This window comes from Notechis scutatus, chromosome 6, assembly GCF_049901735.1.
Source record: "Notechis scutatus isolate UNSWTSFEM ecotype Mainland chromosome 6, rNotScu1.2, whole genome shotgun sequence".
Lineage (NCBI taxonomy): Eukaryota > Metazoa > Chordata > Lepidosauria > Squamata > Elapidae > Notechis > Notechis scutatus.
The window spans coordinates 76,961,087-76,988,206 of record NC_142014.1 but is presented as its reverse complement, the minus strand read 5'-3'; the positions used below and the strand labels follow the sequence as shown (position 1 = coordinate 76,988,206).

Sequence of the window (27,120 nt, the reverse complement as noted above, 5' to 3'; positions counted from 1 at the left end):
TTGACAAATCAAATCAAATCAATCAATCAATCAAATAAATAAATAATTCCAGCAACCATTCCTTATATGCTTTTTTTTTAAAAAAATTTGGACGAGCTAAGGCCCACCTACCTCGGGGGCAATATAATCGGGAGTCCCACAGAAGGTGCTCGTTTTAGCGTCCCCTAGCATGTTCTCTTTGCACATTCCAAAGTCAGCAATCTTGATGTGGCCTTCTTTGTCAAGGAGAACATTATCAAGCTTGAGGTCTCTGAAAGAGGATGAAGGGTTACACCTGTTCATTCAAGAGTCTCTTTTTTGGGGGGTAACTTAAGGTAGTCTTCTCCAGTCCTCCAATCCATTGCAGCTGCCACTCCCTGCTCCTAAAATCTATTTATTTATTTAATTTATATCCCACCTATATTATTATTTTTTGTAAGTAGAAGTGGTACCTCAGTACTCATTATTAATGAGTATTATTAATGCTTCCAGGACAGAGGTGGTATTCAGCAGGTTCTGACCAGTTCTGGAGAACCAGTAGCGGAAATTTTGAGTAGTTCGGAGATCCGGCAAATACCACCTCTGACTGGCCCCGCCCCCATCTCTTCTCTGCCTCCCATTGAGTCCCAGCTGATTGGCTGGGTCTCCTTCGGTTGCCCTGCACAGGAGAACGGAGCTGGAAAGCAGGTTAGTGGGGTGGGGAGGGAATGAGGATTTTGCAGAATGAGGATTTTGCAGAGGATTTTCCCCTGCCACGCCCACCAAGCCACGCCCACAGAACCGGTAGTAAAAAAAATTTGAATCCCACCACTGTTCTGGGAGGTACAATGAGTACCAAAAACGATGAATATCAAACAAATTTTTCCCATTAGGAATCATGTAGGGATTCACAAGGCAGCGAACACTGAAAAGTTGTAGCTTGGGTGTGTTGAGTACTAAACAAACAATGAGTACCTAGACAAATTTTTTGCGCCAAATTTCACTGAGTACCACATTGGATGAGTTCAAAGCAGTTGAGTACCAAGGTACCGCCATAACTCAAAGCAGCAAACATACAGAATACAGGTAATCCTCAATTTACCACCATTCCTGTCATGAAATTGGAAGTTGCAACGTTGCTGGAAAAAGTGTCTTATGACCGTTTTTTCACACTTACAACGGTTGCAGCATCCCTCCCCCCCCCATGATCACCTGATCAGAATTTGGGCATTAACAACAAGAACCTGCACAGAACCCTCGCAGTTTGCAGTTCTCTAGCACTCTAATCTTTTATTTGGAAGTAGCAAAAATTCAGGATTAAAAAATAATAATCTCTACCTGTATATGATGCCTTTGGAATGAAGGAACTGCAGTCCACAAATAATTTCAGCAGCATAGAACCTATAAAATGTGGAGATATTTCTTTTATCACAACAACAACCAAAATAGAATCCTCCTGGCTGGCTCAGATGATAGGAACAATAATATTTCAGTACAATTATTAATAACAAGGTTTGTTATCATTTCTATTTGTCTACTCAGTCTCATTATGGAAGCACAGAACAGAAATGAGGTTCTGGAAATATAATTAGGAAAAGATTGGATTTTGCAGAGATGGATAGGTTGACACTGAAAATAAAAAGTAAAGGAAACAGAAAGTATTACTTTACACGGAATAGGTTTTATCAACGGTTAGAGATAAGAGGTAGAAATTAGATGAAGAAATAGCATTGTTATGTTTAAGTTAAATGTGAATGTTGTTTTATAACTATAATAGAATAGAATAGAATTCTTTATTGGCCAAGTGTGATTGGACACATAAAGAATTTGTCTTGGTGCAAATGCTCTCAGTATACATAAAAGAAAAGATTTGTCAAGAATCATAAGGTACAACACTTAATAATAGTCTTAATAATAAGTATGCTAAGATAATCAATAGGATTACAAATAAACTAATTATAAATATGGTTAGAATCAGGGGTGGGCTTCTACCGGTTCTGTCCACCTCTGTAGAACCGGTAGCTCTGATGTTTTTGTCCACCCACCCACCCAGGCTCTTACCTGACCTTTATTTCCTGATTTTTTCAACTTCAGCTGCCGTGCGAGGCACAGCTGCAGTTAAAAAAGCAGGAAAAAGGGGCTTTTTGAAAGGCTACTTCTCTGCACGCAGCATGCTGATGACGATTTACAGGCACAGCCGGCAGCGTGCAGGGAAGCACATCGTAAATCACTGACACAAAAATAACAAAATCACAAAAGTAGAATAAATTCCCTTTAATGCCTCCAACTTGGCCCCCATGTCCAATTATCCTCAGCTGGATAACAAACTCTTCAAAAATCAGCCTACAAAGGGCAGAAATGCAGTCCGAACCCAAAGTAAAGATAATTAGAAATAAAAAAACCGAACACAAACCACACTGAAGTAATTAACACGGCAGGCCAGGATGATAAATTGCAGACTTTCAAAGGATAACGCAGCACCCACAGTTGGGAGAACACCAAAACCTAGATAAGGCTCAACCAAGATAATGCACGCTTTGCTTCCAGCAAGGAGCCGTGTGCAAACGCCTCACTTATATCCTGTTCTCCCAGCTGCAACCAAAGAAAGGGATCAGGGCCTTCTTCTCTCTCGCAAGCCATGTTGCTCCCTTCTCCGGTCCTCCCCGCATGCCCTAGGATGAAGAGGGGATGGCCCTAGGTCTTCCTCTGAATGCCCAGCTGGACTGTGCCCTTCCTCCATTTCCTCCACAGCCACCGGAGTCACACTCCCACTCCCTTTCAGCTGCGCCATCTCCTCCTCAGAATCAGACTCCAACAAGGGCATGACACCTCCCTACTAGCAATCAGTACCCAGATGAGCATTGATTAACTCCAAGATTAACATCAGACCAACAATTAAGTAAACTATACCCCAATCAAGGAACTGCCAAACAAGCCAACGATAAACAACTAAAGAAACACCAAAACCATTCCAAACAAAACTTATAGAAAAAGCCACTAGAATGTAAATTGAAAGTAAACCTCCCTCCATACTAGCACTGATGATGTTACTTAGCTGGGTCATGAAACGTCTGAAAGAAGACAACCAAGTTCAGAGAGCACCAAAGACCCCACAATTCAACCCTGAGCTACAAATACTATCCTCTATTGATAGAAGAGTTTGACAAAACCAGGCCCAGCTCACCTCGCTCGGTCCATTTCAAATTTGTGGCAGTTCTGAATATGGAACATCAGGTCTCCTCCATTGAGGTATTCCATTACAAAGAAGAGGTTCTCCTAGCAAGGGATGAAAAAATGACCTTTAGTATTTGGGTAAAAGCTCTAGAGATAGTCTTAAAGTTACCAGATTATTTGGGACGGCAACCTTTCATCCAACATATCTGGAACAGATAAAGTTAGAGAAGGGAATTGTGAGAAAATATTCCTTTAGTACAGGGGTAGGATTCAACCGGTGTTACTATTGGTTCGGTGATCCGGCTGGATCTTCTTTGGTTGCCCTGCACAGGAGAACGGAGCTGGAAAGCAGGTTAGTGGGGTGGGGAGGGAATGGGGATTTTGCAGTATCCTTCCTTGCCACGCCCATCAAGCCACGCCCACAGAACCAGTAGTAAATTTTTTTTGAATCTCACCTCTGCCAGGGACTATCCTTGTGCCAAAATTAAACCCCAACTCTGCCTACATGGCCTACAATTGTTGCATTTGGGAACTTGCTGTGCTCAATTCGTGTAAAACATGGGTTAATTTTCTTGGCACTTGGCACATATTGCATGGGCTCAGCCCATTTAGTGAACCCGAGAAACATAGAAAACGAGTGAATTCAGCAAGTTGATTTAAATGAAGCATGTTTTGAGGGCCAGTTTGGTGAAGTGGTTAAGACAAAAGGCTAAAACTGGGAGATTGTGAATTTTGGGCCAGTCACCTTATCCGAGTCCTAATAAGGAAGCGATGGCAAACCCAATGGTGCTTTTTTTTTTTTTCAAGAAGCAACTGGACTTTCTTGTTTTTTCTTGGAAGACATTTTGCTTCTCATCCAAGAAGCTTCTTCACCACTTCAAACAAGCCCGCGAGAATTGGACACAATTGAACAGAAGACACAAAGAGTCAACAACGCCAGGGGTCCCCAACCGCCGGTCCGCGGACCGGTACCGTCCGCGGAACAAGTCTTACCGGGCCGCTGGTTGCTGGCGCCGCCATCTTTTTGGTAAAAGTGCTTCCAGTGAGCTTTTCCGGTAGAAAGCTCACTGGAAGCACTTTTCATCAAAAGATGGCGGCGCTCAGCTTCGGTGAGCTTTCCGGGAAAGCCATTTCTACCCAAAAAGCTCACCGAGCGCTGGCGCTATTTGACGAAAAGTGCTTCCGTGAGGTCACCGGAAGCACTTTTTCGTCAAAAAAGATGGCGGCACCCAGTTGATGCCGGTACCGGTCGCGGGCGCCCAGCTGATGCCGGTACCGGGCACGCGCCAAAAAGGTTGGGGATCACTGAACAACGCCACGTTACGCAAGCAGAGAATATGCCAAAACTGCAAAGCAAGCCTTATTTCTCTGACTCGATTTGGACAAAGGGATTGACGGATTAATGTATCCTTTTAACCTTAGTTTGGAAAGTACAGAAGACGTGGGTGAGAAATGGGTGCTCCCAAGCCAGCGAGAGGACACGCTTCTCCACCATGGTGCATTCCACGTCATCATCCATCAGAACCACCTCCTTCTTCAGGGCTTTCATGGCGAAAAACTGGTTTGTGGTTTTGAGCTCAACAAGGAAAACCTGGAGCAAAAAAAATAAATAAAAAATATCACCAAGGAGCAGGTAAGATGAGCAAAGCCATCAACGTCGGAAGATAATTCACACATATGGACCTGAGAGTTTTGCATGAGTTTTCAATCAGTTGTGGATCTGTACGGACACCGTACAGGTAGTCCTCCACTTATGACCATGTCAGGGCTCCAACAATGCACCCCCATTCAAATCATAAGTCTCTAGCCGCATCAGTCAGAGTAAAAAAAAATTGATTTATTAGGCGTGACCACGTCAGTGTTACCTGGGTGCAGCCGACTCTAAGACACATCATTCATTTCACCCTTGGCCTTGGTCTTCCCCCCACCCCCTGGATGTATATTCTCCAACGGGACACATCCATAGCCAAGAGTCATCAATCATGCTCTCCGGTAATAATCTTGTGCACCAACAGCTTCGGCTGCCTAGCAATTATCTGAAGCATTTAAAGAATGCCCTACTTTCTCCACTTCCTTTCTGCTGGCAACTAAAAAGACCAAAGAAGTATTTTTTAGTTGACAGACCGTTCATTTTAGTGACCGTTCAAAATTACAACGGCATTAAGAATAGTGACTTACGATCATTTTTCACAAGACCGTTGAAGCACTCCCCCCCCGGTCACGTGATCAGGATTCAGATACTTGACAACAGACTCATATTTAGGATGATTGCAGTGTTCCAGGATCATGTGATCATCTTTTGAAACTGTTGTGGCCTCTCGGCCGCCAGCCCCTCCAGAAGCTGAATAAGAGGGGGAGGAGGCATGGGAGTCAGGGTCCGCATCAAGGCCATCTGAGAGCTCCGAGGGGGAAGAGGGAATGGAACTGTCAGAGACAGAGGCGGAGCCTGGGCTGTCCATCAATCCCCAAATGCAGAGTCAACAGCCTCCAGGTCCAGAAATGGCTGATGAGGAAGAGGAGGAACAGCTGGGTCCAGTGCCTGATGCACAGATGCACAGGAGGCAGAGGAGAGGAGAGTAGTGGAAATCTATGGGCCGGTCCTCGGGACAGAAGAACCACCGCTGCTAGCTAAGCTCTATCCTAGCTCTGGGGATAAAAGGCAGGGGGCGGAGACAAATAGATATAGCAGACAACAACTGGTCTCCCTGTCAGTCAGCCACTGATAGTCCGAACTTCTGAATCCTTTCTGGAACTGTATCGGAATTCTTTCTTGGAATGTGCAGCGCTGAGAGTCGGGCACTCCTTTGGAACATTTAGTTAAAAAACAGCGTACTTGTCGTGTTTGGGAGCCAGGTCAGACCAGCGACATTCTGTCAAGCAAAGTCAATGGGGAAGCTAGATTCACTTAACAACTGCAGTGATTCACTTAACAACTTTAACCAGAAAAGTCGTAAAATGGTGGCAAAGCTCACTTAACAACTCCCTCTCTTAGCCACAGAAATGTTGGGCTCCATTGTGTTTGTAAGTTGAGGACTATGGTTTGTTTAAAATCATACTTCACCTCAACTCTGAGCTAATGAGAGACCCTTCTTCCTGGCTCTTGTTTCAGGGGTCCTTTCATGGTGGCTTAGCAGCTCTCCAGCTGCCCCTTCATACTAGCATTTCAAGAGTAAAGGAAGGAAATGAGGATCGGGGAGTGGAGAGGACAGAACTATGAAAATGACTACACACTCCCTGCATAATTTAAAAATCAAGGTTGTTTTTTTTTGTTCTCCTCACCATCACCTTACCTTGCCAAAACTTCCTTTCCCCAGGATTCTGTGCAAGTAAAAATCATCGATGGTTAACTTTGGCAATTCTACTTGAATATCTTTCCTCAGTTCCAGTAGAGAATCAGAAATCGGGATGTCATCTGCTGGGGATTCCCAGGAAATTCCTTGTGGTTCTATAAAAAAATTCCAGGGTACTTGTGTTGAAATATATTCATTTTTTTTTTAAAAAAAACAACTTCATTCCTTAAGGCAGAATTTGTCATGCTCCTGTCAGAGTCTGAATCTGAGGAGGAAGACGAACAGCTGACAGGGAATGGGAGTGTGGCTCTGTTGGCTGTGGAGGAGGCTGGGGAAGGGCAAAGTCCGACTGGGCAGAGCAGGGGAGAGGTAGAGCAAGGTAGAGGGAATTCAGTGGAAGAACCAGGCCCACCCCCCTCTTCATCCTAGGGCACACAGGGAGGAACGGAGAAGAGAGTAATGTGGGTTGCATGGCTTACGGGGGAGGAAAGGGCCCTGATTCCCTTCATTAGCCACAGCTGGGAAGACAATTGATAAGAAAGGCAGACTGGGTGCGGCAGGCTGCTGGGAACAAACGTGACTTTATCTTGTGTTGTCATGGCTTATCTGTGTTCCTGGCGTGACTTTGTGTGACTTTTGCCGTGCCTTCAAGTCTGAAATTCTTGCTCCTGCCCTGCCAAACTAATTACCTCATTTTGGCTTGTTTGGTCTTTAAGTTACAGTTTGTGTTGCTCATGTTTTGGACTTAATTTTCTGCAGTCAAAGATTGTTCCTGGGAGAGTTTTTCTCCAGCCAGAAGGTAACCTGGACATTGGGGGCAAAGTTGGAGATAATAAAGGGACTCTTATTGCTTATCTGACTGTGTTGCCTTTGTGCCACACCCCGGGTCATCACAGAATCATACAACATGAAGAGATCTCCAAACCTGGCAACTTTAAGAGTTGTGGACTTCAACTCCCAGAATTCCTCAGTCTGTCATGCTGGTTTTCTGGGCATATGTGTATGTGTGATTTAATTAAAGTCAACACCAGTTATATAGGTAGCCCTCAACTTACAACAGTTCATTTAGTGGCTGTTTGAAGTTACAACACAGAAAAAAAAGTGACTGATGACCAATTTTTCACACTTACGATCGTGGCAGTATCCCTGTGGTCATGAGATCAAAATTTAGACGCTTGGCAACGGACTCATATTTATGACGATAAACAACCGTGTTACTAACTTAGGAATGGCAGTGATCCACTTAACCAACATGGCAACAAAGGTCGTAAAGCGGGGCAAACCTCACTGAACTCATTTCTCACTTAGCGACAGAACTGTTGGGCTCAATTGTGGTGATATGTTAAGGACTATCTGTATAGCCCAGAGGTAAGGAAAAATTCTGCTAGTAGGAAAACATGAATAAAATGAAATAATACCTTTTCTGCCTGTTGGGGGCACAGAAGGGCTGAGCGGTTCCTCTTTCACACAGGAAATTTCAACCGGTCCTTCTCGTAAAATCTGCTCTGAATCACGCAGACTTAGGGCCTGAATCAACACAGAACATACAAGGGTGAAAAGAAGACTTCCGGTCTGACATCACTGCATGATCGGCTCAAGAGAGCGGGGCTCCGCATCCCAACGTTGAATCCTCTTTGTTGGAAGGCCCGCCCGCCCCCAGGGGCTAAAGTCACCCTGTAGGGATATAGAAATATCTAGAAATATAGAATAGAATCTGGGGACATGGTGGCTCAGTGGCTAAGACGCTGAGCTTGTCAATCAGAAAGGTCAGGCGTTCGACAGTTCGAATCCCTAGCACCACTTTTTTGCTTGTTTGTTCTTTTGCCTCTGCTAGAGGAATCTGTTGTCTGGAGGATCATGTCAACCACGGACAACTCATGGTGACTTTTAATGAAGATATTCTCTACTCGTTTCCCCCCCATCCATCTTTTTTTACAAAGACAACCATAAGGATGTCCCGCTTACTCACTTGTTGCCTGCTCTCAATCAGCGCCAATGCTTCGGCCATGAGTTTCTGGTTCACGCCGCAAAGATTTGCCACTTTGGTCTGGCACTTGTGGTGGACGTTCATCGCGCAGGCTGCAAGGCAGAGACTGCTTGTGAGACATGTGTTGTGTTCTTTTGCCCCAAACTGAAATGATTGCTTTTGTTGCTTCGATTTTTCCCGCAACATTTTATTGCTAAATGGTTCACTGCCTTGATAGGACATAAGCAGCAAACATTGGATTGAGAGATACAGATACAGATTAACAGAGTTGGAAGGGACCTTGTAAGTCATCTAGTCCAACCCCCCCACAAGCAGGATACAGAGGGGAAAAGGAGATGGGGAGGGAAACATACTCCTACAGATAGTCCTCAAACTTACAACAGTTTGTTTAGGGATCAAAATTATAACAACACTGAAAAAAAAGGGACTCGTGACCGTTTTTCACACTTAACAGTTGCAGCATCCCTGGTCACGTGTTCAAAATTCGCACACTTGGCAACTGGCATGTACTTATGATGGTTGCAGAGTCCTGGAGTCATGTGATCCAGCTTGGTGACCCTCTGACCAGCAAAATCGATGGAAAATCCGGCATCGCTTAACAATCATGTTACTCATTGAACAACTGCCCCGATTTAAAAGTAATTTAATAACTGTGGCAAGAAATGTCGTAAAATGGGGCGAAACTGACTTAACCAACATCTCACTTAGCAACAGAAATTTTGGAAATTGTGGTCATACATTGAGGACTATCTATAGTGGGGCTAAAATGTCATGCTGTAGATCCCCCACTTATTGTCGTGCCCCGTCGAAGCCTGAATCTGTGGGGGAGGACGAGCCAGAGCTGGGGCTAACAGAGATTGAGAGGGTGGCTTCATTGGCTTCGGAGGAATGTGGGGAGGAGCAGGACGAGGCAGCCCAGGGCCCATCAGGATTGGGACAGTTTGCTAACAGGGAGGAATGGGGGAGGGACAGGATGACTGAGAGAGGCCAAGCAGTCGAAATGAGGAGCGACGGAGCTCAGGCGATGAGCAAGGACTGCTCCCTCCTGATCCCTGAGCATGGAGAGTGGAGAGAAGGTGGGAACAGCACAGGCCGACCTGACAACTCGAGAGGAGAGCGCCCCGCCCCTCTTCACAAGGCACACCTGGGGACTGAGATTTAAGGAGACGCTGTAGGAAGGGGTGTTTGTCGGGAACTAACACTGAATTTGTGGAGTTTTGTGTGACGTTACAGACTGCTTGCTTGTTCCTTGCTCCGTGGATTCATTTCCCTGCTTTGCTGGACTGCTCGCAGCCAGAGGCTGATCTATGTTTGTGCTTTTAGCTCTGGGACTTGCCAAGAACATGAGGGTGCTTGGGAAAAATTTGGAGCATTAATGGTGAATTTGAACTCTAAGTTGGCTGTGTGGCCTTCATGCCTTGTCCCTAGTGGTGGGATTCAACATTTTTTACTACTGACTCTGTGGGCATGGCTTGATGGGCGTGGTGTGGTGTGGCATGGCCTGGTGAGCATGGCTTGGTGGGCATGGCAGGGGAAGGATACTGCAAAATCCCCATTCCCTCCCCACCCCACTAACCTGCTTTCCAGCTCCGTTCTCCTGTGTAGGGCAACCAAAGAAGACCCAGCTGATCAGCTGGGACTCAGGAGGCAGAGAATAGATGGGGGCAGGGCCAGTCAGAGATGGGATTTGCCGGTTCTCTGAACTACTCAAAATTTCCGCTACCAGTTCTCCAGAACTGGTCAGAACCTGCTGAATACCACCTCTGCTTGTCCTGGGTCATCACACCAAAGCACCAGCGATCTCAACTCACCGTCGCATTTTAAGCCCTGCCGTGCCAGGCCCCAGAGCAGTGTTCCACAATGGTCACAGAAGGTGGGGCTTTTATAATTGTACACCTTGAAGCGATGGGGCATGTCGATCTTAAACCTTTCTTTGTGGAACTGGAAGAAAAAGGAAGGGAAAATGTGGTTTAACAGATCCCCGTAGCTTTGCCCTGGTAACTGTGATTCTACCTTGTTGTATGTTCTATATAATAATTTATATTTGCACGCTGCCAACTCGATGATTCTGGGAAACTCACAACAACCAAAGAAACGACAACATCATCAATAAAACATAAACGTTCCAGTAGGTGCATTCACACAATATGCTAATATTAGTTAGTGTTGGGTTTGTGTGTTTATAGATAGTCCTTGAGTTAAAACCACTTATTTAGTGACTATTTGAAGTTACAACGGCAGTGAAAAAAGTGGCTTTGGACTGTATTTCACACTGACAACAGTCGCAACATCTCCATGGTCACGTGATCAAAATTCAGGCACTTGGCAACTGGTTCATATTTATGATGGTTGCAGTGTCCCTGGGGGTCATGTGATCCCTTTTTGCGACCATTTGACAAGCAACGTCAATGGGGAAGCCAAATTCACTTAACGACATGTTACTAACTTAACAACTGCAGGGATTCACTGAACGATTGTGGCAAGAAAGTTCATCAAAGGGGGCAAAATTCACTTAACAAAGGCCTTGTTTAGCAACAATTTCTGGGCTCGATTGTGGTTATAAGTCGAGGACGAGGGGACCAACCAGGTAAACAAATTGCTGTTGTGGTTATTCTCATTTTAACATTTTTATTGAGTTATAAAATATTATAAGATACAAAACACAAAAGTGAATAGGAAAACGGTGGGCAGGAAGAGGGGGAAGAGAAGGGAGGAAGGATAAGAAAAAAGAAAAAGAAACATTGACTTCCAACTCTCTCCGTTTGCAGTAAAATATGGCATTAACACCAAACCTTTTACGTTTTTTTCATAATAATATGAGCAAGCCATTTCTATAAAGATCTATCAATTTCAGGGGTGGGCTGATACCGGTTCACACCAGTTTGGCTGAACCTGTTAATTTTTTGGCCATTTTGGTGAACCGGCAAATATCACCCCTGGCTGGCCCCGTCCACTCCACCACGCATCTCCCAGGAGTCCCCACGTGGCCCATTTTGGATCTCAGGTAAGTGCAGGGTCTGTGTGGAGGCTCAGGGAGGGAGAAAAATAGGCCTCCCGGAAGTTTCTGGAAGGCCTGAAACAGGCCGGTTTCCGGCCTCCAGAGAGCCTCTGGAGCCTGAGGAGGGCAAAAACAGCATCCTGGAGGCTCGAGGAAAGCCTCCGGAGCCCAGGGAGGGTGAAAACGGCCCCCCGTAGCCCATTTTTACTCCCAGGGTGGCGCAGGAGGCCAACTAGGCCACACCCCTTGGCCACGCCCACCCAACAACTGGGCAGAGAACCAGTTGTTCAATTATTTGGAGCCCATCCCTGATCAATCTAATCAGTAAAACGCAAAATCAGAGTTTCATTCTTTTCCATTTCGAGCACGAAATTCAGAAGCGGTCTCCACGTGGAAACAAAAGTACTTAATAATATTCTTTTCTTTAATCAAAATAGTGCATTTTGCCCATTTCAGAATAACTTTTGTGGTTATTCTCATTGAACTGGCTTCACTTGGCGTGCTAAGACAGACCAAATCAAATCGAGGTTATCATAGCCACGTTGAGTGCCTCTGTGTTGGTTAACTCTAGCTACCAACTCACAAAAATAACACAACCCCAAACCTACCATAGTTTCTCTACTGTTAATAGCCGATCCCGTACACTTTGCGATGACTTTGTCAATACACTTCTTGTGAATCGCAGCATTGCATTCTGGGAGAAAAAAAGGAAATCCTTTTCACTAAAAAAAAGTTTTACAGGTAACACAGAAAGACCACAACAACAAATTATACTCTTTTACACACTACTGGACAGAAATACAGCAAGATGGGCAAAGAAAATAATTCAATTTGGTCCCAATCAGGAGTGGCCACTGGTTTTGGGCAACAAAAGTCAAGATGCCATCTAAAAAACAGGCAGAGCTTTTGATGGTGCCATCCTGGTCACTATCTTGACTTTTTTGAACATACCCAGCAGAATCCCTGGGCCACCTGGGGGGAACACTCAACAGGTAAAGGTTCCCCTCGCACATATGTGCTAGTCGTTTCTGGCTCTAGGGGGCAGTGCTCATCTCCGTTACAAAGCCGAAGAGCCAGCGCTGTCCAAAGATGTCTCTGTAGTCATGTGGCCGGCATGACTAAACGCTGAAGGTGCACAGAACACAGTTACCTTCCCACCAAAGTGGTCCTTATTTTTCTACTTGCATTTTTACATGCTTTTGAACGGCTAGGTTGGCAGAACCTGGGGCAAGTAATGGGAGCTGACTCCATTATGTGGCACTAGGGATTCGAACCGCCGAACTGCCGACCTTTCTGATCGACAAGCTCAGCATGTTAGCTGAGTTCCTTTCCCCTTCTTCTCGGAGATATTGATTCAAATCCTCCTTGGAAACCATTTGTCCGAAATAGCAGTGGGTTTCCTGCTAGAGCAGGGTTGGACTCTCGAAGATCCCATCCAACTTTGTTATTCTGGTGTATGTTTGTTTTCCAATTTTATGCCTTGCATAAAATTTGCATCTAAACTCCTGAAGTTCAGAGACCAGACCCGGACAGCTAAAAAATAAATAAGGAATTTGGTATATGTGTGTGTTTGTGTGTTTGTGTTTCTGTAGGATTCCCAGCCTCTCCAAGTTTCAGGAGCAACCACTGGGGCTCTGCTAAATTCCACCCACAATTTTCATTTTGATATGACGGAAGGAGAACATGATCTCATCTTTACAGCTAAAGGTAGTCCTGATATTGAATTAATTAAGGGTGTCGGTTAAATCTAATTTTAAGCAAGGGTTTTCTTTTCATTTTTGGGGGAGCACAGCTCCCAGCATGTATTCAAATTATGATTGTCAGTCTGGAAAAAAGAGGTTGAGTTATTCTAAAATTTGAGATGGTTCAGGTTTCTTTTCTTTTTTTAAATAATTTTTATTATGCTTTTCCACAATTACACGTCTGTTGTACATTCTTAACAACTCTATGACATCGACGTTTTCACTTATATCTACATACCGTATTTGCCGCGTATAAGATGACTTTTTTGCCCTGAAAAGATGCCTCCAATTGGGGGTCGCCTTATATGCCGGGTCGTCTTATACGCCGGCAAATAGTAATTGGGAAGCACTGCGGTTGCTCATGCTGAGGCATCTTTTACGACTGTGGAATGAATCCGTGAAGTCGAAAGGAGCAGCCAGCCTTCTCCCAGCTCCCAAGGAAACGAGGCTCGCACCGCCCGAGCTCCGCTCAGGTATCCGGCTGGGGCTGTCAGGAGTTGTTACCGCTGGCGCGGCTCCGCGGCTCCAGTCCGCGTTGCCTCGGGAAGGGAAGGCAAAACCAGGAGCCGCTGCTGCCATTGCAAAGCGCCGCCGCGGCTCTTCCTTTTTGCCTTTCCCTTCCCGAGGCAACGCGGGACTGGAGCCGCGCGGAGCCGCGCCAGCGGTAACAACTCCTGACAGCCCCAGCCGGATACCTCAGCGGAGCCCGGGCAGTGCGAGCCTCGTTTCCTTGGGAGCTGGGAGGCTGGCTGCTCCTTTCAGCTTCACGGGATTGCTTCCACGGTAGGCAAAAGTGCCAAAAAAAAAAAAAGTGCAAAAGTGGAAGGCGTGCGGAAGAGGGGGCGAGTATATAACAAACTATATTTTGAGTGGAAATGTTGGGGTCGTCTTATACGCCGGGTCGTCTTATACGCCGGCATATACGGTATCTACATATATACTTTTAATTCTTATTTCTTTTGTCTAACCAACTATACCACTTATCCCAGACCATATAATATTCCGATTCCTCCCTATCATGCAATTCCAATGTAAGTTTAACCATCTCTGTACAGTCGACTACTTTCTTTATTATCATATCTTCAGAAGGGGTACTGTCCAATTTCCAATTTTATGCATAGGCAATTCTTGCCACTGTCACTATATGTACTATAATATATTTGGTTTTTTTAAATTAAATTCTGCTCTGATTATTCCTAATAAAAACATTTCGGGTTTGAGTTCAGTTTGAAGACCTATAATTTCCTGTAGCCAATTTTTAATTTTAACCCAATATTTCCTTGCTTTGGGATACAACCACCACATATGAAAGAAGGTACCATGTTTTTAAGGTTTCTAAGGGCAGAAAACGGCACCTCATAACTTTGTATTTTGACCGATAGAAAAAGCTGGAAGTTCCAATTCAATCATAAAATATTTTCTCCCTTGATTCTGGCTTCTTATTCTTGAAACTAATTTTTCTTCTTGAATACCCTGAGAAAAACAGAAAACCTCATGTGTCTATTTTCTTTCTCAGAGATTGAAAATGATTTGGAAATGTACCAGACTGTGAGAACGTTGAAAATATGATCATGATTGTTACACTTTAAAAAAACCCACTTATTATTTTTTTAAATGCATGCTTTGTTTCCATACAGAGATTGTTGTGATTATTTAATTACTCTTTCATTCTTAGGCTTTTCAGCAGAGTATCATGAACTATTGCACAGTTACGATAACCATCAACATATAAATATAATATACTGAAAGATCTTACGCCTGCACTGATAACCTTGCTTGTTAAGGCCCCTGGAATACAAAGAGAGAGAAAAAAACAGTATTAATATAAAACAGATTTCAAATCATGCCTGCATTTGAGAAAAATGATTCATGTTCAGGCTTATTGAATTTAACTTGTCAAATTAAATTCTAATTATCCATTTAATTATCAAATTTTATTAAAAAAAAAAAAAAAAAAAAAAAAAAAAAAAAAAAAAAAAAAAAAAAAAAAAAAAAAAAAAAAAAAAAAAAAAAAAAAAAAAAAAAAAAAAAAAAAAAAAAAAAAAAAAAAAAAAAAAAAAAAAAAAAAAAAAAAAAAAAAAAAAAAAAAAAAAAAAAAAAAAAAAAAAAAAAAAAAAAAAAAAAAAAAAAAAACAAACCCCCCCCCCCCACCCCCCACCAAAAACACCCCCCCCCCCCCCCCCCCCCTAGTTTCCTAGTATGATTTGATTGCTTATTTAGTATCCTATGGCTATCACTAAATGTTGTATCTTATGATTCTTGATGAATGTATTTTTTTTATGTACACTGAGAGCTTATGCACCAAAGACAAATTCCTTCTGTGTCCATTCACACTTGGCCAATAAAGAATTCTATTCTATTCTATTCTATTCTATTCTATTCTATTCTATTCTATTCTATTCTATTCTATTCTATTCTATTCTAAATTTTTAAAGAAATGATTCAGAGGATCAAAAGTCCTGTAGCACTTGAAGAAGACAGATTTATCCAATCAGAAAAACAAGCAGAATCGAACCCAATTTTGATGATGCAGTTCAGCTTTCTAAATCTAGTTGGCCTATCAGATTGGTTCAGATTAAGAAACCAAACTGGATTGGATCAAATCTGGATCAAAGAAGGATTCCCAAATGACATGTTTTTGATTGTCAAAGGGAATTAATCTGATTTTTCCGAACTCGAAATTTTGGGCCCTGGAACGTTAACAGCTCTCAATAGGAAGCTGCAAAACTCAATCCCCGATCAACCAAGTGATGCTGTTGAGGTGTCATCTAAAGCTCATTGGGTTTGGGTGGGGACGACAATGCTTCAATTGAACCCAAATAAAACGAGGTATCTATGGATACATGGTCCTTCCAGGGCTGGAGATTCTCCACCTGCTTCTCGTGGTTCTACTTCCTAAAGCAGTAGACATGTTTGATCAATTGATCTTTAACAGCTCTTAAAAAGAAGTTGCATATCTCAATCCTTGGTTAACATAGTGATGAGGCTCATCTGCCTGGAACCCAACACTGTATATTGGACATTAACACAATTGAGCAGGTCCAAAGGTATTTCTCGAGAAGAGTTCTCCACTCCTCTCCACTCACAATAGAATTCCCTCTGCCTCCAGGCTTGAAATTTTGGGCTTGGACAATCTGGAACTGCCTCGTCTGCAGTCCGATTTAAGCATAGTACACAAAATTGTCTGCTACAACATCTTGCCTGTCAATGACTTCTTCAGCTTCCACCACAATAACACATGGGCAAACGACCGATACAAACTCAAGATAAACCACTCCAAACTCGATTGCAGAAAATACGACTTCAGCCACAGAGTGGTCAATGCCTGGAACGCCCTACCCGACTCCGTTGTTACTCAACCCCTTGCAGCTTCAACCTCAAACTATCTACCGTGGACCTCACCCCATTTCTAAGAGGTCCTTAAAGGAAGCATGCATAAGCGCACCAGCGTGCCTACCCTTCCTGTCTTACTGTCCCCATTTATCTGTATTTACTTCCTTTGTTCATGTGTCTCAGAGTCGGCTACACCCAGGCCGTGCCGGACATGTTAACTCCCAATAAATCCTTTTGAAGTTTTGCCAGTTTGGCTCAAGACTCATGATTTCATTGGGGCAACTGCCGGAATCCTGACAGCATGTTTATGTTCATACCTACACTTGTTATCCTGTACATGTTTGATGAACAAAGAAAATAAATAAATAAAAAATAAAATGATTTGGGGGTCTCATCTTTGGGTCTGGGTGGGGATGACAATGCTTCAACTCAGTCCAAATGAAATTAAATATCTCTGGCTGTATGGTTAGGGTTAATGAATCAAAGCAGCTCTTTTGAAAAAAAATGACCAAAACAGCTCTTTGGAGCCATGGATCATAGTATCTCTTCAGACCAATGGATCATAGCAGCTCTTTTGGGGGTGGTGACCTAGAGGTGGAGCTCTCGCCTCACAATCAGGAGGCTGTGAGTTCGATCCTAGGTAGAGGCAGGTAGTTCTCTCTCTGGGCACAATGAGGATATATCCAGCAGATATAACAAAACTCTGCATTGGCAACGGGAAGGGCATCTGGCCAGTAAACACTCAGCTCCATTCAGTTGCCCAGGCACCACCCCACAAGGGATTATGGGGTCATTAAATGGAGATGATGATGATCATAGCAGCTCTTTTGACCCATGGATCATAACAGCTTTTTTTGTCCAATGGATCATAGCATCTCTTTCGACCAATGGATCATAACAGCTGTTGGACCAATGGACCATAGCAGCCCTCCAGAGACAGCATGTTCCCATTAGGAAAGAAAATTGCATCCTTCCCTATACAGACCAAGCCCAAAAGGACCCCCTCGGTCATACCAGACAAATTCGTGGCAAACAGAACAGAACGTGGGCTGGGGAAAGAAAGTGGCTGTAAACTCGTGGCACTTGACATTATGAATCTTCGCTTGCTTGATGGCTCCTCTCCGTTGATGCAGAGAGAAAAAACCCTCCTTTTCACAGTCGATAAACTCTGGATCATCTGAGTAAGAGAGAAAAACAAGAAATTCCGTGGTCAGGCCATGAATGTAAATAACATATATTTAAAACAGTTCGAAAAAGTGTGAAGAAACACCCCAAATTGATAAAAATAACCAGGCACACTTCCTAAAATCTTGAGAGCCCCTGTTACCATCAGAAGAACGTTAGCGCTGCTTATGTTATTTCTGGACATCACCAGAAATGTGACTGATGGGGGAGAGATTATACTTTTCTTGGTTCTCCCCCCATAAATAAAAATTCCCGCTTGCGAAAAATCTAGCATGTTGAGAAGAAGGGAGTTTGTTTAGATTGGGGCTTTGTGAGCCAAATATCTTCATGTAGGGCGCATTAAATGCAATCTCCATAATCTAAAATACTGATTTCATGAAGCAGAAAATAAAATAAAAGGCAACTATCTTCTGGATGTTGCCAGATAACAATTCCCATCATCCCGAATTGATTTGCTGAGGCTGATGGGCATTGCAACTTAGACCCTAAGGAGAAATTTCCTGACAGTTAGCCAGTGGAACAACTTGCCTCCAGAGATTGTGAATGCTCCAACACTGGTAGTTTTTAAAAAGAGATTGGACAGCCATTTGTCTGAAGTGGTATAGGGTTTCCTGCCTAAGCAGGGGGTTGGACTAGAAGACCTCCAAGGTCCTTTCCAACTCTGTTATTCTATTTCTATTCTATTTCTATTGCTAAAGTCAGCAGTTCTCAAACTGAGATATAAACTAGGGCAGTGTTTCCCAAATCTTGGCAGCTTGCTGGCTGGGGAATTCTGGGATTTGAAGTCCAGCCATCTTAAAGCTGACAAGATTTGGGAAGCACTAAAGGATAGTTTCTTTCTGTTTTCTTGTTGGGTGTTTGGCACAGAATGATGAGCTAGGAAGACGCTGTTTTCTAGATAATATGCTTCAATCCTAAACTCTGCAGGTAGTCCTCCAAATTTCTATTGCTTAGCAAGACAGGTGAATTTTGTCCCAGTTTACTTTCTTGCTACGGTTGCTAAGTCAATCACTGTTATCATCTCGACATTTTGACCACACGCTGCCTCTCCCTCTATGGCTTAATGCAATTGTACAGTTCATGTTGTGAACGTTGCTGCATTCCCACGAACTCCTACATCCTATTTTAGCATCTATGGAGAGTCTCAAATCATCCAGGTTATGGTTGTCCCAAAGGTGCTTTTTTTTCTTCCAAGAGGCAACTGGACTTTCTGGTTTTTCTTTGAAGACATTTCCCTTCTCATCCAAGAAGCTTCTGCAGCTCCGACAGGATGGTGGGGAATGGAAGGATTGATACTCCTTGCAGACAGAAATGGTCATTTGCATTCTTTTTAGAGAGCCGTTGAGGCTGCTTGGAGGTTTATCTGTGTCCTCACTGTCACCTGAGATTCTCAGTCATCCAGCTCATGACTGTCCCAAAGGTGCTTTCTTATTTTTTTTAAAACAAACTTTATTGATTATACAACTAAAATATCAAACACATACACAATACACAGAAAAAAAGGAAAAAGGAAAAAAGAAAATGATTAAAAACTAGCAATTCTATTATCGACAGTCTATGGTTCCTTGTTTGTTATCAATATTGGTGATATATTTACAAATGCATCTTATTGCGAATATATAATTACTACCTCTTTTACATTTTACGTTGTTTACTAATATGTTTTCTATTTTTGTTCTATCCAGTCATACCAGCATTCCCAGCTTCTATAATATTCTGGTGTTTCTTTTTCCTTAAGTGCTAAGGTTAACTTATCCATCTCTGCACAGGCTGTTATTTTCTGAATGACCATTTCCTCTGTTGGAATATCTGCTTGTTTCCAACACTGTGCAAAGGTTATTCTAGCTGCAGTAAGAATGTGCAGTATTATATATTTGACTTTTTTAGAAATTTGTCTATTAAATATCCCCAATAAGAAGAATTCTGGTTTTAATTCAATTTGCTCCGCTGTTATTTCCTCTAACCATTTTTTTATTCTGTGCCAGTATCTTTGGGCTTCAATGCAGGACCACCACATGTGAAAGAATGTTCCGTGTTTCTTTTTACATTTCCAGCAATTTGGATTCAAGGTGTTTTTCAAGAGGTAAATGGACTTTGTTTTTCTTTGAAGATGTTGTGCTTCTCATCCAAGAAGCTTCTTCAGCTCTGACTGGATGGTGGGGAATGGAAGGATTTATACTCCTTGAAGACAGCTGGTCATTTGCATCCTTTTAGAGGGTCGTTGAGGCCACTTGGAGGTTTGTCTGTGTCCTCGGGATCACCTGAGCGGTGCAAATGGGTGTGGAGCCTTTTTAGAACTGCTGAAAGGACGTGTTGTAGACTGGAGCTAGGTGATGGGATACAACTGTCCATTTTGAGGCAGGAAATTCACAGCAAATATGGAGGAAGAACTCAAATGAATAAATACAGGTAATCTTTGATGTACAAGAGTTCATTTAGTGATTGAAATTAAAACAGCACTGAAAAAAGTGACATGACCATTTTTCACACTTAAGACCACTGCAGCATCCCCCGTAGTCACGTGATCAAAATTTGGATGCTGGGCTACCGGTTTGTATTTATGATGGGGTCCTGTGATCCCCTTTTGCAACCTTCTGACAAGCAAAGTCAACGGAGAAGCCAGATTCACTTAACAACTGTTTGACTAGCTCCAATAATTGCAGTGATTCCCTTAATGACGGTGGCAAGAAAGTTGTAAATGGGGCAAAACTCACTTAACAACAATCTTGCTTAGCCATGGGAATTTTGGGCTCCGTTGTGGTCGTTAAGTCAAGGATAAGCTATATTTGGAAATAAAATGGGGTGCTGAAAAATAAGCACATGGTTTGGAATTAGCCCTTTGGGTAAAAGACATTCTTGTGTGGGAAAAAGAAAACAGAGAAAATAGCTCACATGTTAATTCTAGCAAAGGTATTTTAGAGCACTTAAAACCATCATTTTCCTTTTTTTCTGCAGCTCTGGTCAATTTTTTTAAAAAATTTAAAAATATTCTTGCTTTAAAGTTCTGTATTTTCAAAGTGTTGGAGTCAGAATTAAACTTTTGGCCAGGGATGGAGTGAAATGCTAAAAAAACACCTGAAAAGAACATGAGCGGAATTGATACTTGCCAGTACTTTCCAAAAAGTATCTTGCATTCATTAACATCCTTCCTTGGGGTTTTAATTCCAGCTGTAAAAAGAAGACAGTGAAATAGAATTTAGAAAGGAAATGGGAATGCAACCAGAGATTTCTTTTTTTAAATAATGCAGCCAGTCCAGGCTTTGCTACGGAAGTGGAGTTTTACAAATAGACAAAGAATGGGAGGGAAAGAAAGAAGACAGAGAGAAAGAAAGAGGAAGGGAGGAAGGAGGAAGAAAAAGAAAGAGAAAGAAAAGAGAGTGAGGGAAGAATTAAGGAGTAGAGGAGAGAGGGAAGGAAGGAAGGAAGGAAGGAAGGAGAGAGGGAAGGAAGGAAGGAAGGAAGGAAGGAAGGAAGGACCAGGGGGAACAATAGAAGGAAAGAAATCAAATGAAAGAAGGAGGGAGGGAAGGAGGGGGAAGAAGAGGAAAGAAAGGAAGAGAAAGAAAGAAAGAACGGGGGGGGGTGGGGGGAATGGTAAGTAAGAAATTAAATGAAAGAAGAAAAAGAAGCAGGGAAGGATTGAAAGAAGGAAAAGAGGGAGGATGACTGAAGCCCAAAACACGAAAGCTTTTAAAAGTTAACGCTGGCCCAAGGAGTTGACACTTACCCAGATTTCAATTTTCCCGTTATTTTTCTTGCACTTTTCAGCAACGAGGTTGAGCTCCACGGTGGTCTCCGAGACCATCTCTGCACTCTTGTCCTTCACCACAATGTACATGACACGGCCCCTGTGGATGTGGGCATCGAACGTGCTGTTCCAAGGAGGATACATTGTTGGCTTCTTCTGGACAAACACGGGGCCTTTCTCTAGGATTGACAATCATTCCTTTCTGTTATACTCACAATGCCATCAAAACATAGGGAACATCACAACAACAACACGCCCCCAACAAATGGACCTTGACGTGCCTAACATCCAAGAGGTGGGCTGCTCCCGGTTCACATCGGTTTGGGTGAACAGGTAGCTAATTTTACAGCCCGTTTGGCAAACCGGCAAATCCCACCCCTGGCTGGCCCTGTTCACCCTGCCCCTCCACTCCCAGGAATCCCCATGCCATCCATTTTGGATTGCCGGTACGTATGGAGGCTCAGGGAGGGTGAAAAATGGGCCTCTCGGAAGTTCCGGAAAAGAACCTCCGGAGCCCGGGAAGGCCATTTTCGCCCCCCTGGAGGCTCGAGGAAAGCCTCCGGAGCCCGGGGAGGGTGAAAATGACACCCTGCAGCCCATTTTCACTCCCAGGCCAGGGTGCTGCAGGAAGCTGACTAGGCCATGGCCACCATGGCCACGCCCACCCAGCAACCGGGCAGAGAACTAGTTGCTAAATAGAATAGAATAGAATTCTTTATTGGCCAATTGTGTGATTGGACACACAAGGAATTGTGTCTTGGTGCAAATGCTCTCAATGTACATAAGAAGAAAAGAATACATTCATTAAGAATCCTAAGGTGCAACACTTAATGATAATCATAGGGTACAATAAGCAATCAAATCATACTAGGAAATAGTCCGTATAAATCGTAAGGATGCAAGCAACAAGGTTATTTTTTTGAAGCTCCCCCTGTTAACATCCCTCTCTCTTTCTCTGCCTCAGTTTCTCCACTCTCATTTTTTTCTCAGTTTTTCCAAACCTTTTCAGGTGCACATCAGTGGGTGGTATTCAGCCGGTTTGCACCGGTTCAGGCAAAGCGGTAGCAACGATTTGGTGTGGGTCGCCTAACCCAGGGGTCCCCAACCACCGGGCCACGCCGGTTTGCTGGGTGCCGCCATCTTGTTTGACGAGAAAGTGCTTCTGGGTGAGCTTTTCCGGTTGGAAAGCGGCGTTTGGGTCCTGAAGGAATCCTCGCGCCTTAGTTTCATCGAAGGGGGGGGGGGCTTCGAACGAAACTAAGGCGCGAGGATTCTTTCAGCACCCAAGGTAAGGTGAGCCGAGCGACCGTCCCGAAGCCGTCCTGAAGCGAAGCCCATCGACAAAGGTACAAAGGAGGAGTTGAAAGTGGCGGGGAGAAGCGGGGGATGGCTGGCTGGCCGGTCGCTCGGCTCACCTTGCCATGCGTGCTGATGCCGGTACCGGGCCGCGGATCATTTTGTGATGCCGGTACTGGGCCGCAGCACAAAAGGTTAGGGGCCACTGGCCTAACCGATAGTAAGTTCTGGTTGGCCATTGGTCGCCACTGGCTCACTTTCCCCACCCACCCAATGATCACTCACTTCACCTGGCTGATGCTCTACCCTTAAGGTATTTCTTTTTTTTCCCCTCCTGACGATCAGCTGTTCATATGATCAGATGTGCCAGGATTCACCTCTCTTGTCTCACTGCTTCGCCCAGGAGGATTCCCTAAGGTCCAGGAAGGCAAAAAATGGAGGGACGGGCACAGCCCCACTTCCTGTACATTTTTTGCCTTCCTGAGCCCCAGGGGAGCTTCCTGGGAGCAAAAACACCCCCCCAGGAAGCTTGCCTGAGGCCCAGAAGGAAAATTGGGTGGGTGGGTGGCTGCAAAAACAACAACCCACACCCACCCAGTCACATGGCCACGCCCACCAAGCCATGCCCACAGAACCAGTAGTAAAAAATTTTTGAATCCCACCACTGGTGCACATCAATAGGAGAAAACTTCCAATACAAGGGAGTCCTCGACTTATGACCATAATGGAAGCCAAAACTTCCACTGCCAAGCAGTTAAGCGAGTTCTTCCCCCTTTTACAACCTTTCTTGCCACCACTGTTAAGTGAATTATTGCAGTTGTTCAGTTAGTAAGTGAATCTGGGTCCCCCGTTGGCTTTCTTTCTCTGAAGGTCGCAAAAGGGGGACCCTGGAAGACACGGCAACCGTCATAGATATGACTCAGCATCAGAATTTTGATTCCGTGACCACAGAGATGCTGTAATGGTCATGTGAAAAACAGTCACAAGTTACTTTTTCCAATGCCGCTGTTACTTTGAACGCTCACTAAACAAACTGTTGTAAGTTGAGAACTACCTGTAATTTAGGGAAAATTCATAGACGTTTCTGGACAAAACAAAAACATGCCCAACAAAAATACTTATGTTTTGGGGGAAATGTAACCACAATGAGCAAATCATCTCAAATCTGATGAATTAAATCTGGCAAATTCACACACACACACACACACACACACACACACACACACACAAACAGGAACTTGATAGAAACCATAAAGTGATTATTCACCTGACCCTAGTTTTGTGGTTTACCCTGTTAATATTTCAGCTGATCCCTAAATGCCACAGGATTCTCAAATTTTCTCGGTCCGCTCCTTCATGGGCTGGAGGATGTTATGGTGTGTGTGTGTGTGTGTGTGTGTGTGCACCAGAGTGTGCAAATTGCATTAATTCCCCTGACCTTTCTGTGTGCGACCAAGTGTTTTTCTACATTAAGTATAGTTTATTTTTAGCCTGTCAGCCTTCTCGAATTACAATTTAACTGACTGAGCTTTGCAAGGCCATATATTAACAGCATTTTTCCTGCGCAGAAGGCAGCAAAGGGAAGAGACTTTATTGGCAGGAATCACAGGTTGTCCTTGACTTAATGGCCATGACTGAGCCCAACATTTCTGCGGCTAAACAAGATGGAGTTGTTAAACCAGTTTGGCCCCGTTTTACGACTGTTGTTGCCACGGGGCTTAAGTGAATCCCTGCAGTCGTTAAGATAGCCACGTGGTTGTTAAGTGAAACGGGCTTCCCCGTTGACTTTGCTTGTCATAAGGTTGCAAATGGGGATCACATATAACATGACCCTGGGGCAAATGCAACTGTCATAAACACCTGCCAGTTTCCAGGCATCCGAATTTTGGTCACGTGGCCATGGAGATGCTGAAACACTTGTAAGCGTGAAAAACAGTCAGAAGTCACTTTTTTCCAGTGCCGTTGTAACTTTGAATGGTCACTAAATGGACGGTTGTAAGTCGAGGACTGCCTGTAGAACATTTCTAACATGGACGCCAGCGTGTTTTATGTGATTCTCTACTCTAAGCAGGTTTTAGTCCCAAAAGAAGAGATGGTGGCCAAAACAGTGGGTTCAAAGCTGTGTGTCACCTTTCCTGAGTCTTTGCTGTGACCCAATGCTCCAAGTAAAGAGCCAGGGCTCAGGACTCTGGATCACATCCCTTGTCCGGGATTATGGTTTTTAGAGATCCAGAATAATGTCGGGTTGTGTCAAGTGATGAAATCCATTCAAAAAGAAAACAGCAAAGTCCCATCTTCCATAATAATTCATTTTCTTTAGAATAGCATCAAATTGGCAAAGTCTGTTGTAATTCCAGATCTGACACAATCCAGAATTACACCACATAATATTGGAAGTGAGAAACAACCTCTAAAAGTCACATTCCCCCAATAGAAGTAACTCAACGTTGCCTGGTGTCATCAAACTCCACCTCCAGGTCTCAGCAAGGTCAGTTTTCGTTCCCACGGGAAGAAGAACCACCTAGTCTAAACAACTCTCTCTATTTCCACTCCTCCCACTTTAGGAATGTGGCAAGCCCAAAACCTTTCCCCCCCCCAATACCAGCAAAGAGAAAGAAAGAAAAGGAATATATAAAAAGGCTAAATAAAATGGCTACACATATGTCAATTTCAGGCTTGACACTGTGTTTTACGTGCAATAAGCATTTAAAAAGTGGGTGGAGCTTCAAATTCATCATTGTAGACCCCATTTTGACTTTTCTGATCATACCTGTGGGCGCCCCTGACTTTAAGCTTTATAAGTGTAAAGGTTATATTGCAGGACAGGTAATCCCTGGGTTACGAGCATTCCCTTAGCGAAGTTACGTGATCAGTGCCCCCTAGCACAGCGGTTGCCAACTGGTGGTCCACCGCCCACTGGTGGTCCATGAGAAAGTTTTGGTGGGCCACAGAGAAATGTCACCCCCAGAGAACCCCCTCAAAGCAATTAATCCAGGCTGAGCGCCACCCACATGGCCTGTGGGAACCCTCTCCACCCACTCACTCCTTACCTGGCAAACCTGCCTGCTAAGTTGCTATTTTTCCTTTTTCTGACCATCAGCTGTTCTGCTCTGCCAGGAAATCATTGGATTTCTTGCTTTCTAGCTAATCTTTAGATCTTCGGCTCTATTAAGCAGAGCCGAACCTTTCTTAGGACTGAAGCAGTGCAGACTCAGGTAGCCAATTGCAGAAAGACAGATCTCTAAGTGAATCTGTGATTCTGTGAGCAACTCAATCTGCCTGCCTACTTTGCCTGGTTTTGGGTAAAAGTTGCTCTTTTTTTATAAAAAAAAATTCAATATTTATATAAATATTTATAATATTTACATACAAGCCATGCCCAGTCGGTCACATGACCACCAAGTCACACCCACAGAACTGGTTAGTGGTCCCCAGGATTTAAAATTATGAGTTTGGTGGTCCCTGAGGTCCAAAAAATTGGCGACCCCTGCCCTAGCATTTCCAAACAAGGCCTGAAACTACAAATCTTGCGGCACCACGGAAGTTGTTCGCGCTTACGAACAACCACAGAGGGTCTGCAACATTCATCCGGCACATTGCTAGCTGAAATGGACATTTGGATGGGCAGACCTGCCCCTCAGAAGCCCGTTCGGGCATCCAGAGGCCTCTCCTCAGCCCGTTGCAGGCTGAAACCAAGCTTCCCAGGGCCAGATCCGGCCCTGGGAAGCTCCATTTCAGCCTGCAATGGGCCAGGAGAGGCCTCTGGATGCCCGAATGGGGCTTCTGAGGGGTACATCTGCCCCTCAAAGCTTTGGCCAGCAATGTGCTGGATGAATGTTGCAGAGCCTCTGTGGTTGTTTGTAAGGGCGAACAACTGCAGTGATACTGCAAGATTCGTAGTTTCGGGCCTTGTTCGGAAATGCTAGGAGGTGCTGGTCTCGTGACTTCGAATGTTCGCTAAGGGAATGCTCGTAACCCAAGGAATACCCGTAGAATAGAGCGTAGAGTGGAGTGGAGTGGAGTGGAGTGGAATGGAATGGAATGGAATGGAATGGAATAGAATAGAATAGAATAGAATAGAATAGAATAGAATAGAATAGAATAGAATAGAATAGAATAGAATAGAATAGAATAGAATATGGAGTGGAGTGGAGTGGAGTGGAGTGGAGTGGAGTGGAGTGGAATAGAATAGAATAGAATAGAATAGAATAGAATAGAATAGAATAGAATAGAATAGAATAGAATAGAATAGAATAGAATAGGAATAGGAATAGGAATAGGAATGGAATGGAATGGAATAGGAATAGGAATAGGAATAGGAATGGAATGGAATGGAATGGAATGGAATGGAATGGAATGGAATGGAATAGAATAGAATAGAATAGAATAGAATAGAATAGAATAGAAAA

The 27,120-nt window shown here is 43.8% G+C and overlaps 1 protein-coding gene across 1 annotated transcript in view; it reads right to left on the bottom strand.

Annotated features, from left to right (window-relative positions):
* The window catches only part of PRKCQ (protein kinase C theta), a 60,101-nt gene that overhangs the window by 12,384 nt on the left and 20,597 nt on the right, over positions 1 to 27,120 (bottom strand). The window contains exons 3-15 of the mRNA XM_087968871.1: positions 21,395 to 21,594; positions 20,775 to 20,835; positions 17,497 to 17,659; positions 14,906 to 14,937; positions 12,016 to 12,101; positions 10,221 to 10,350; positions 8,392 to 8,501; positions 7,841 to 7,949; positions 6,423 to 6,577; positions 4,550 to 4,723; positions 3,143 to 3,234; positions 1,297 to 1,359; positions 112 to 250 (exon numbers count right to left, since the gene is read on the bottom strand). Coding sequence (XP_087824997.1) covers positions 112 to 250; positions 1,297 to 1,359; positions 3,143 to 3,234; positions 4,550 to 4,723; positions 6,423 to 6,577; positions 7,841 to 7,949; positions 8,392 to 8,501; positions 10,221 to 10,350; positions 12,016 to 12,101; positions 14,906 to 14,937; positions 17,497 to 17,659; positions 20,775 to 20,835; positions 21,395 to 21,594 — 1,514 coding nt within the window. The remainder of the gene's footprint in view (positions 1 to 111; positions 251 to 1,296; positions 1,360 to 3,142; positions 3,235 to 4,549; positions 4,724 to 6,422; positions 6,578 to 7,840; positions 7,950 to 8,391; positions 8,502 to 10,220; positions 10,351 to 12,015; positions 12,102 to 14,905; positions 14,938 to 17,496; positions 17,660 to 20,774; positions 20,836 to 21,394; positions 21,595 to 27,120) is intronic.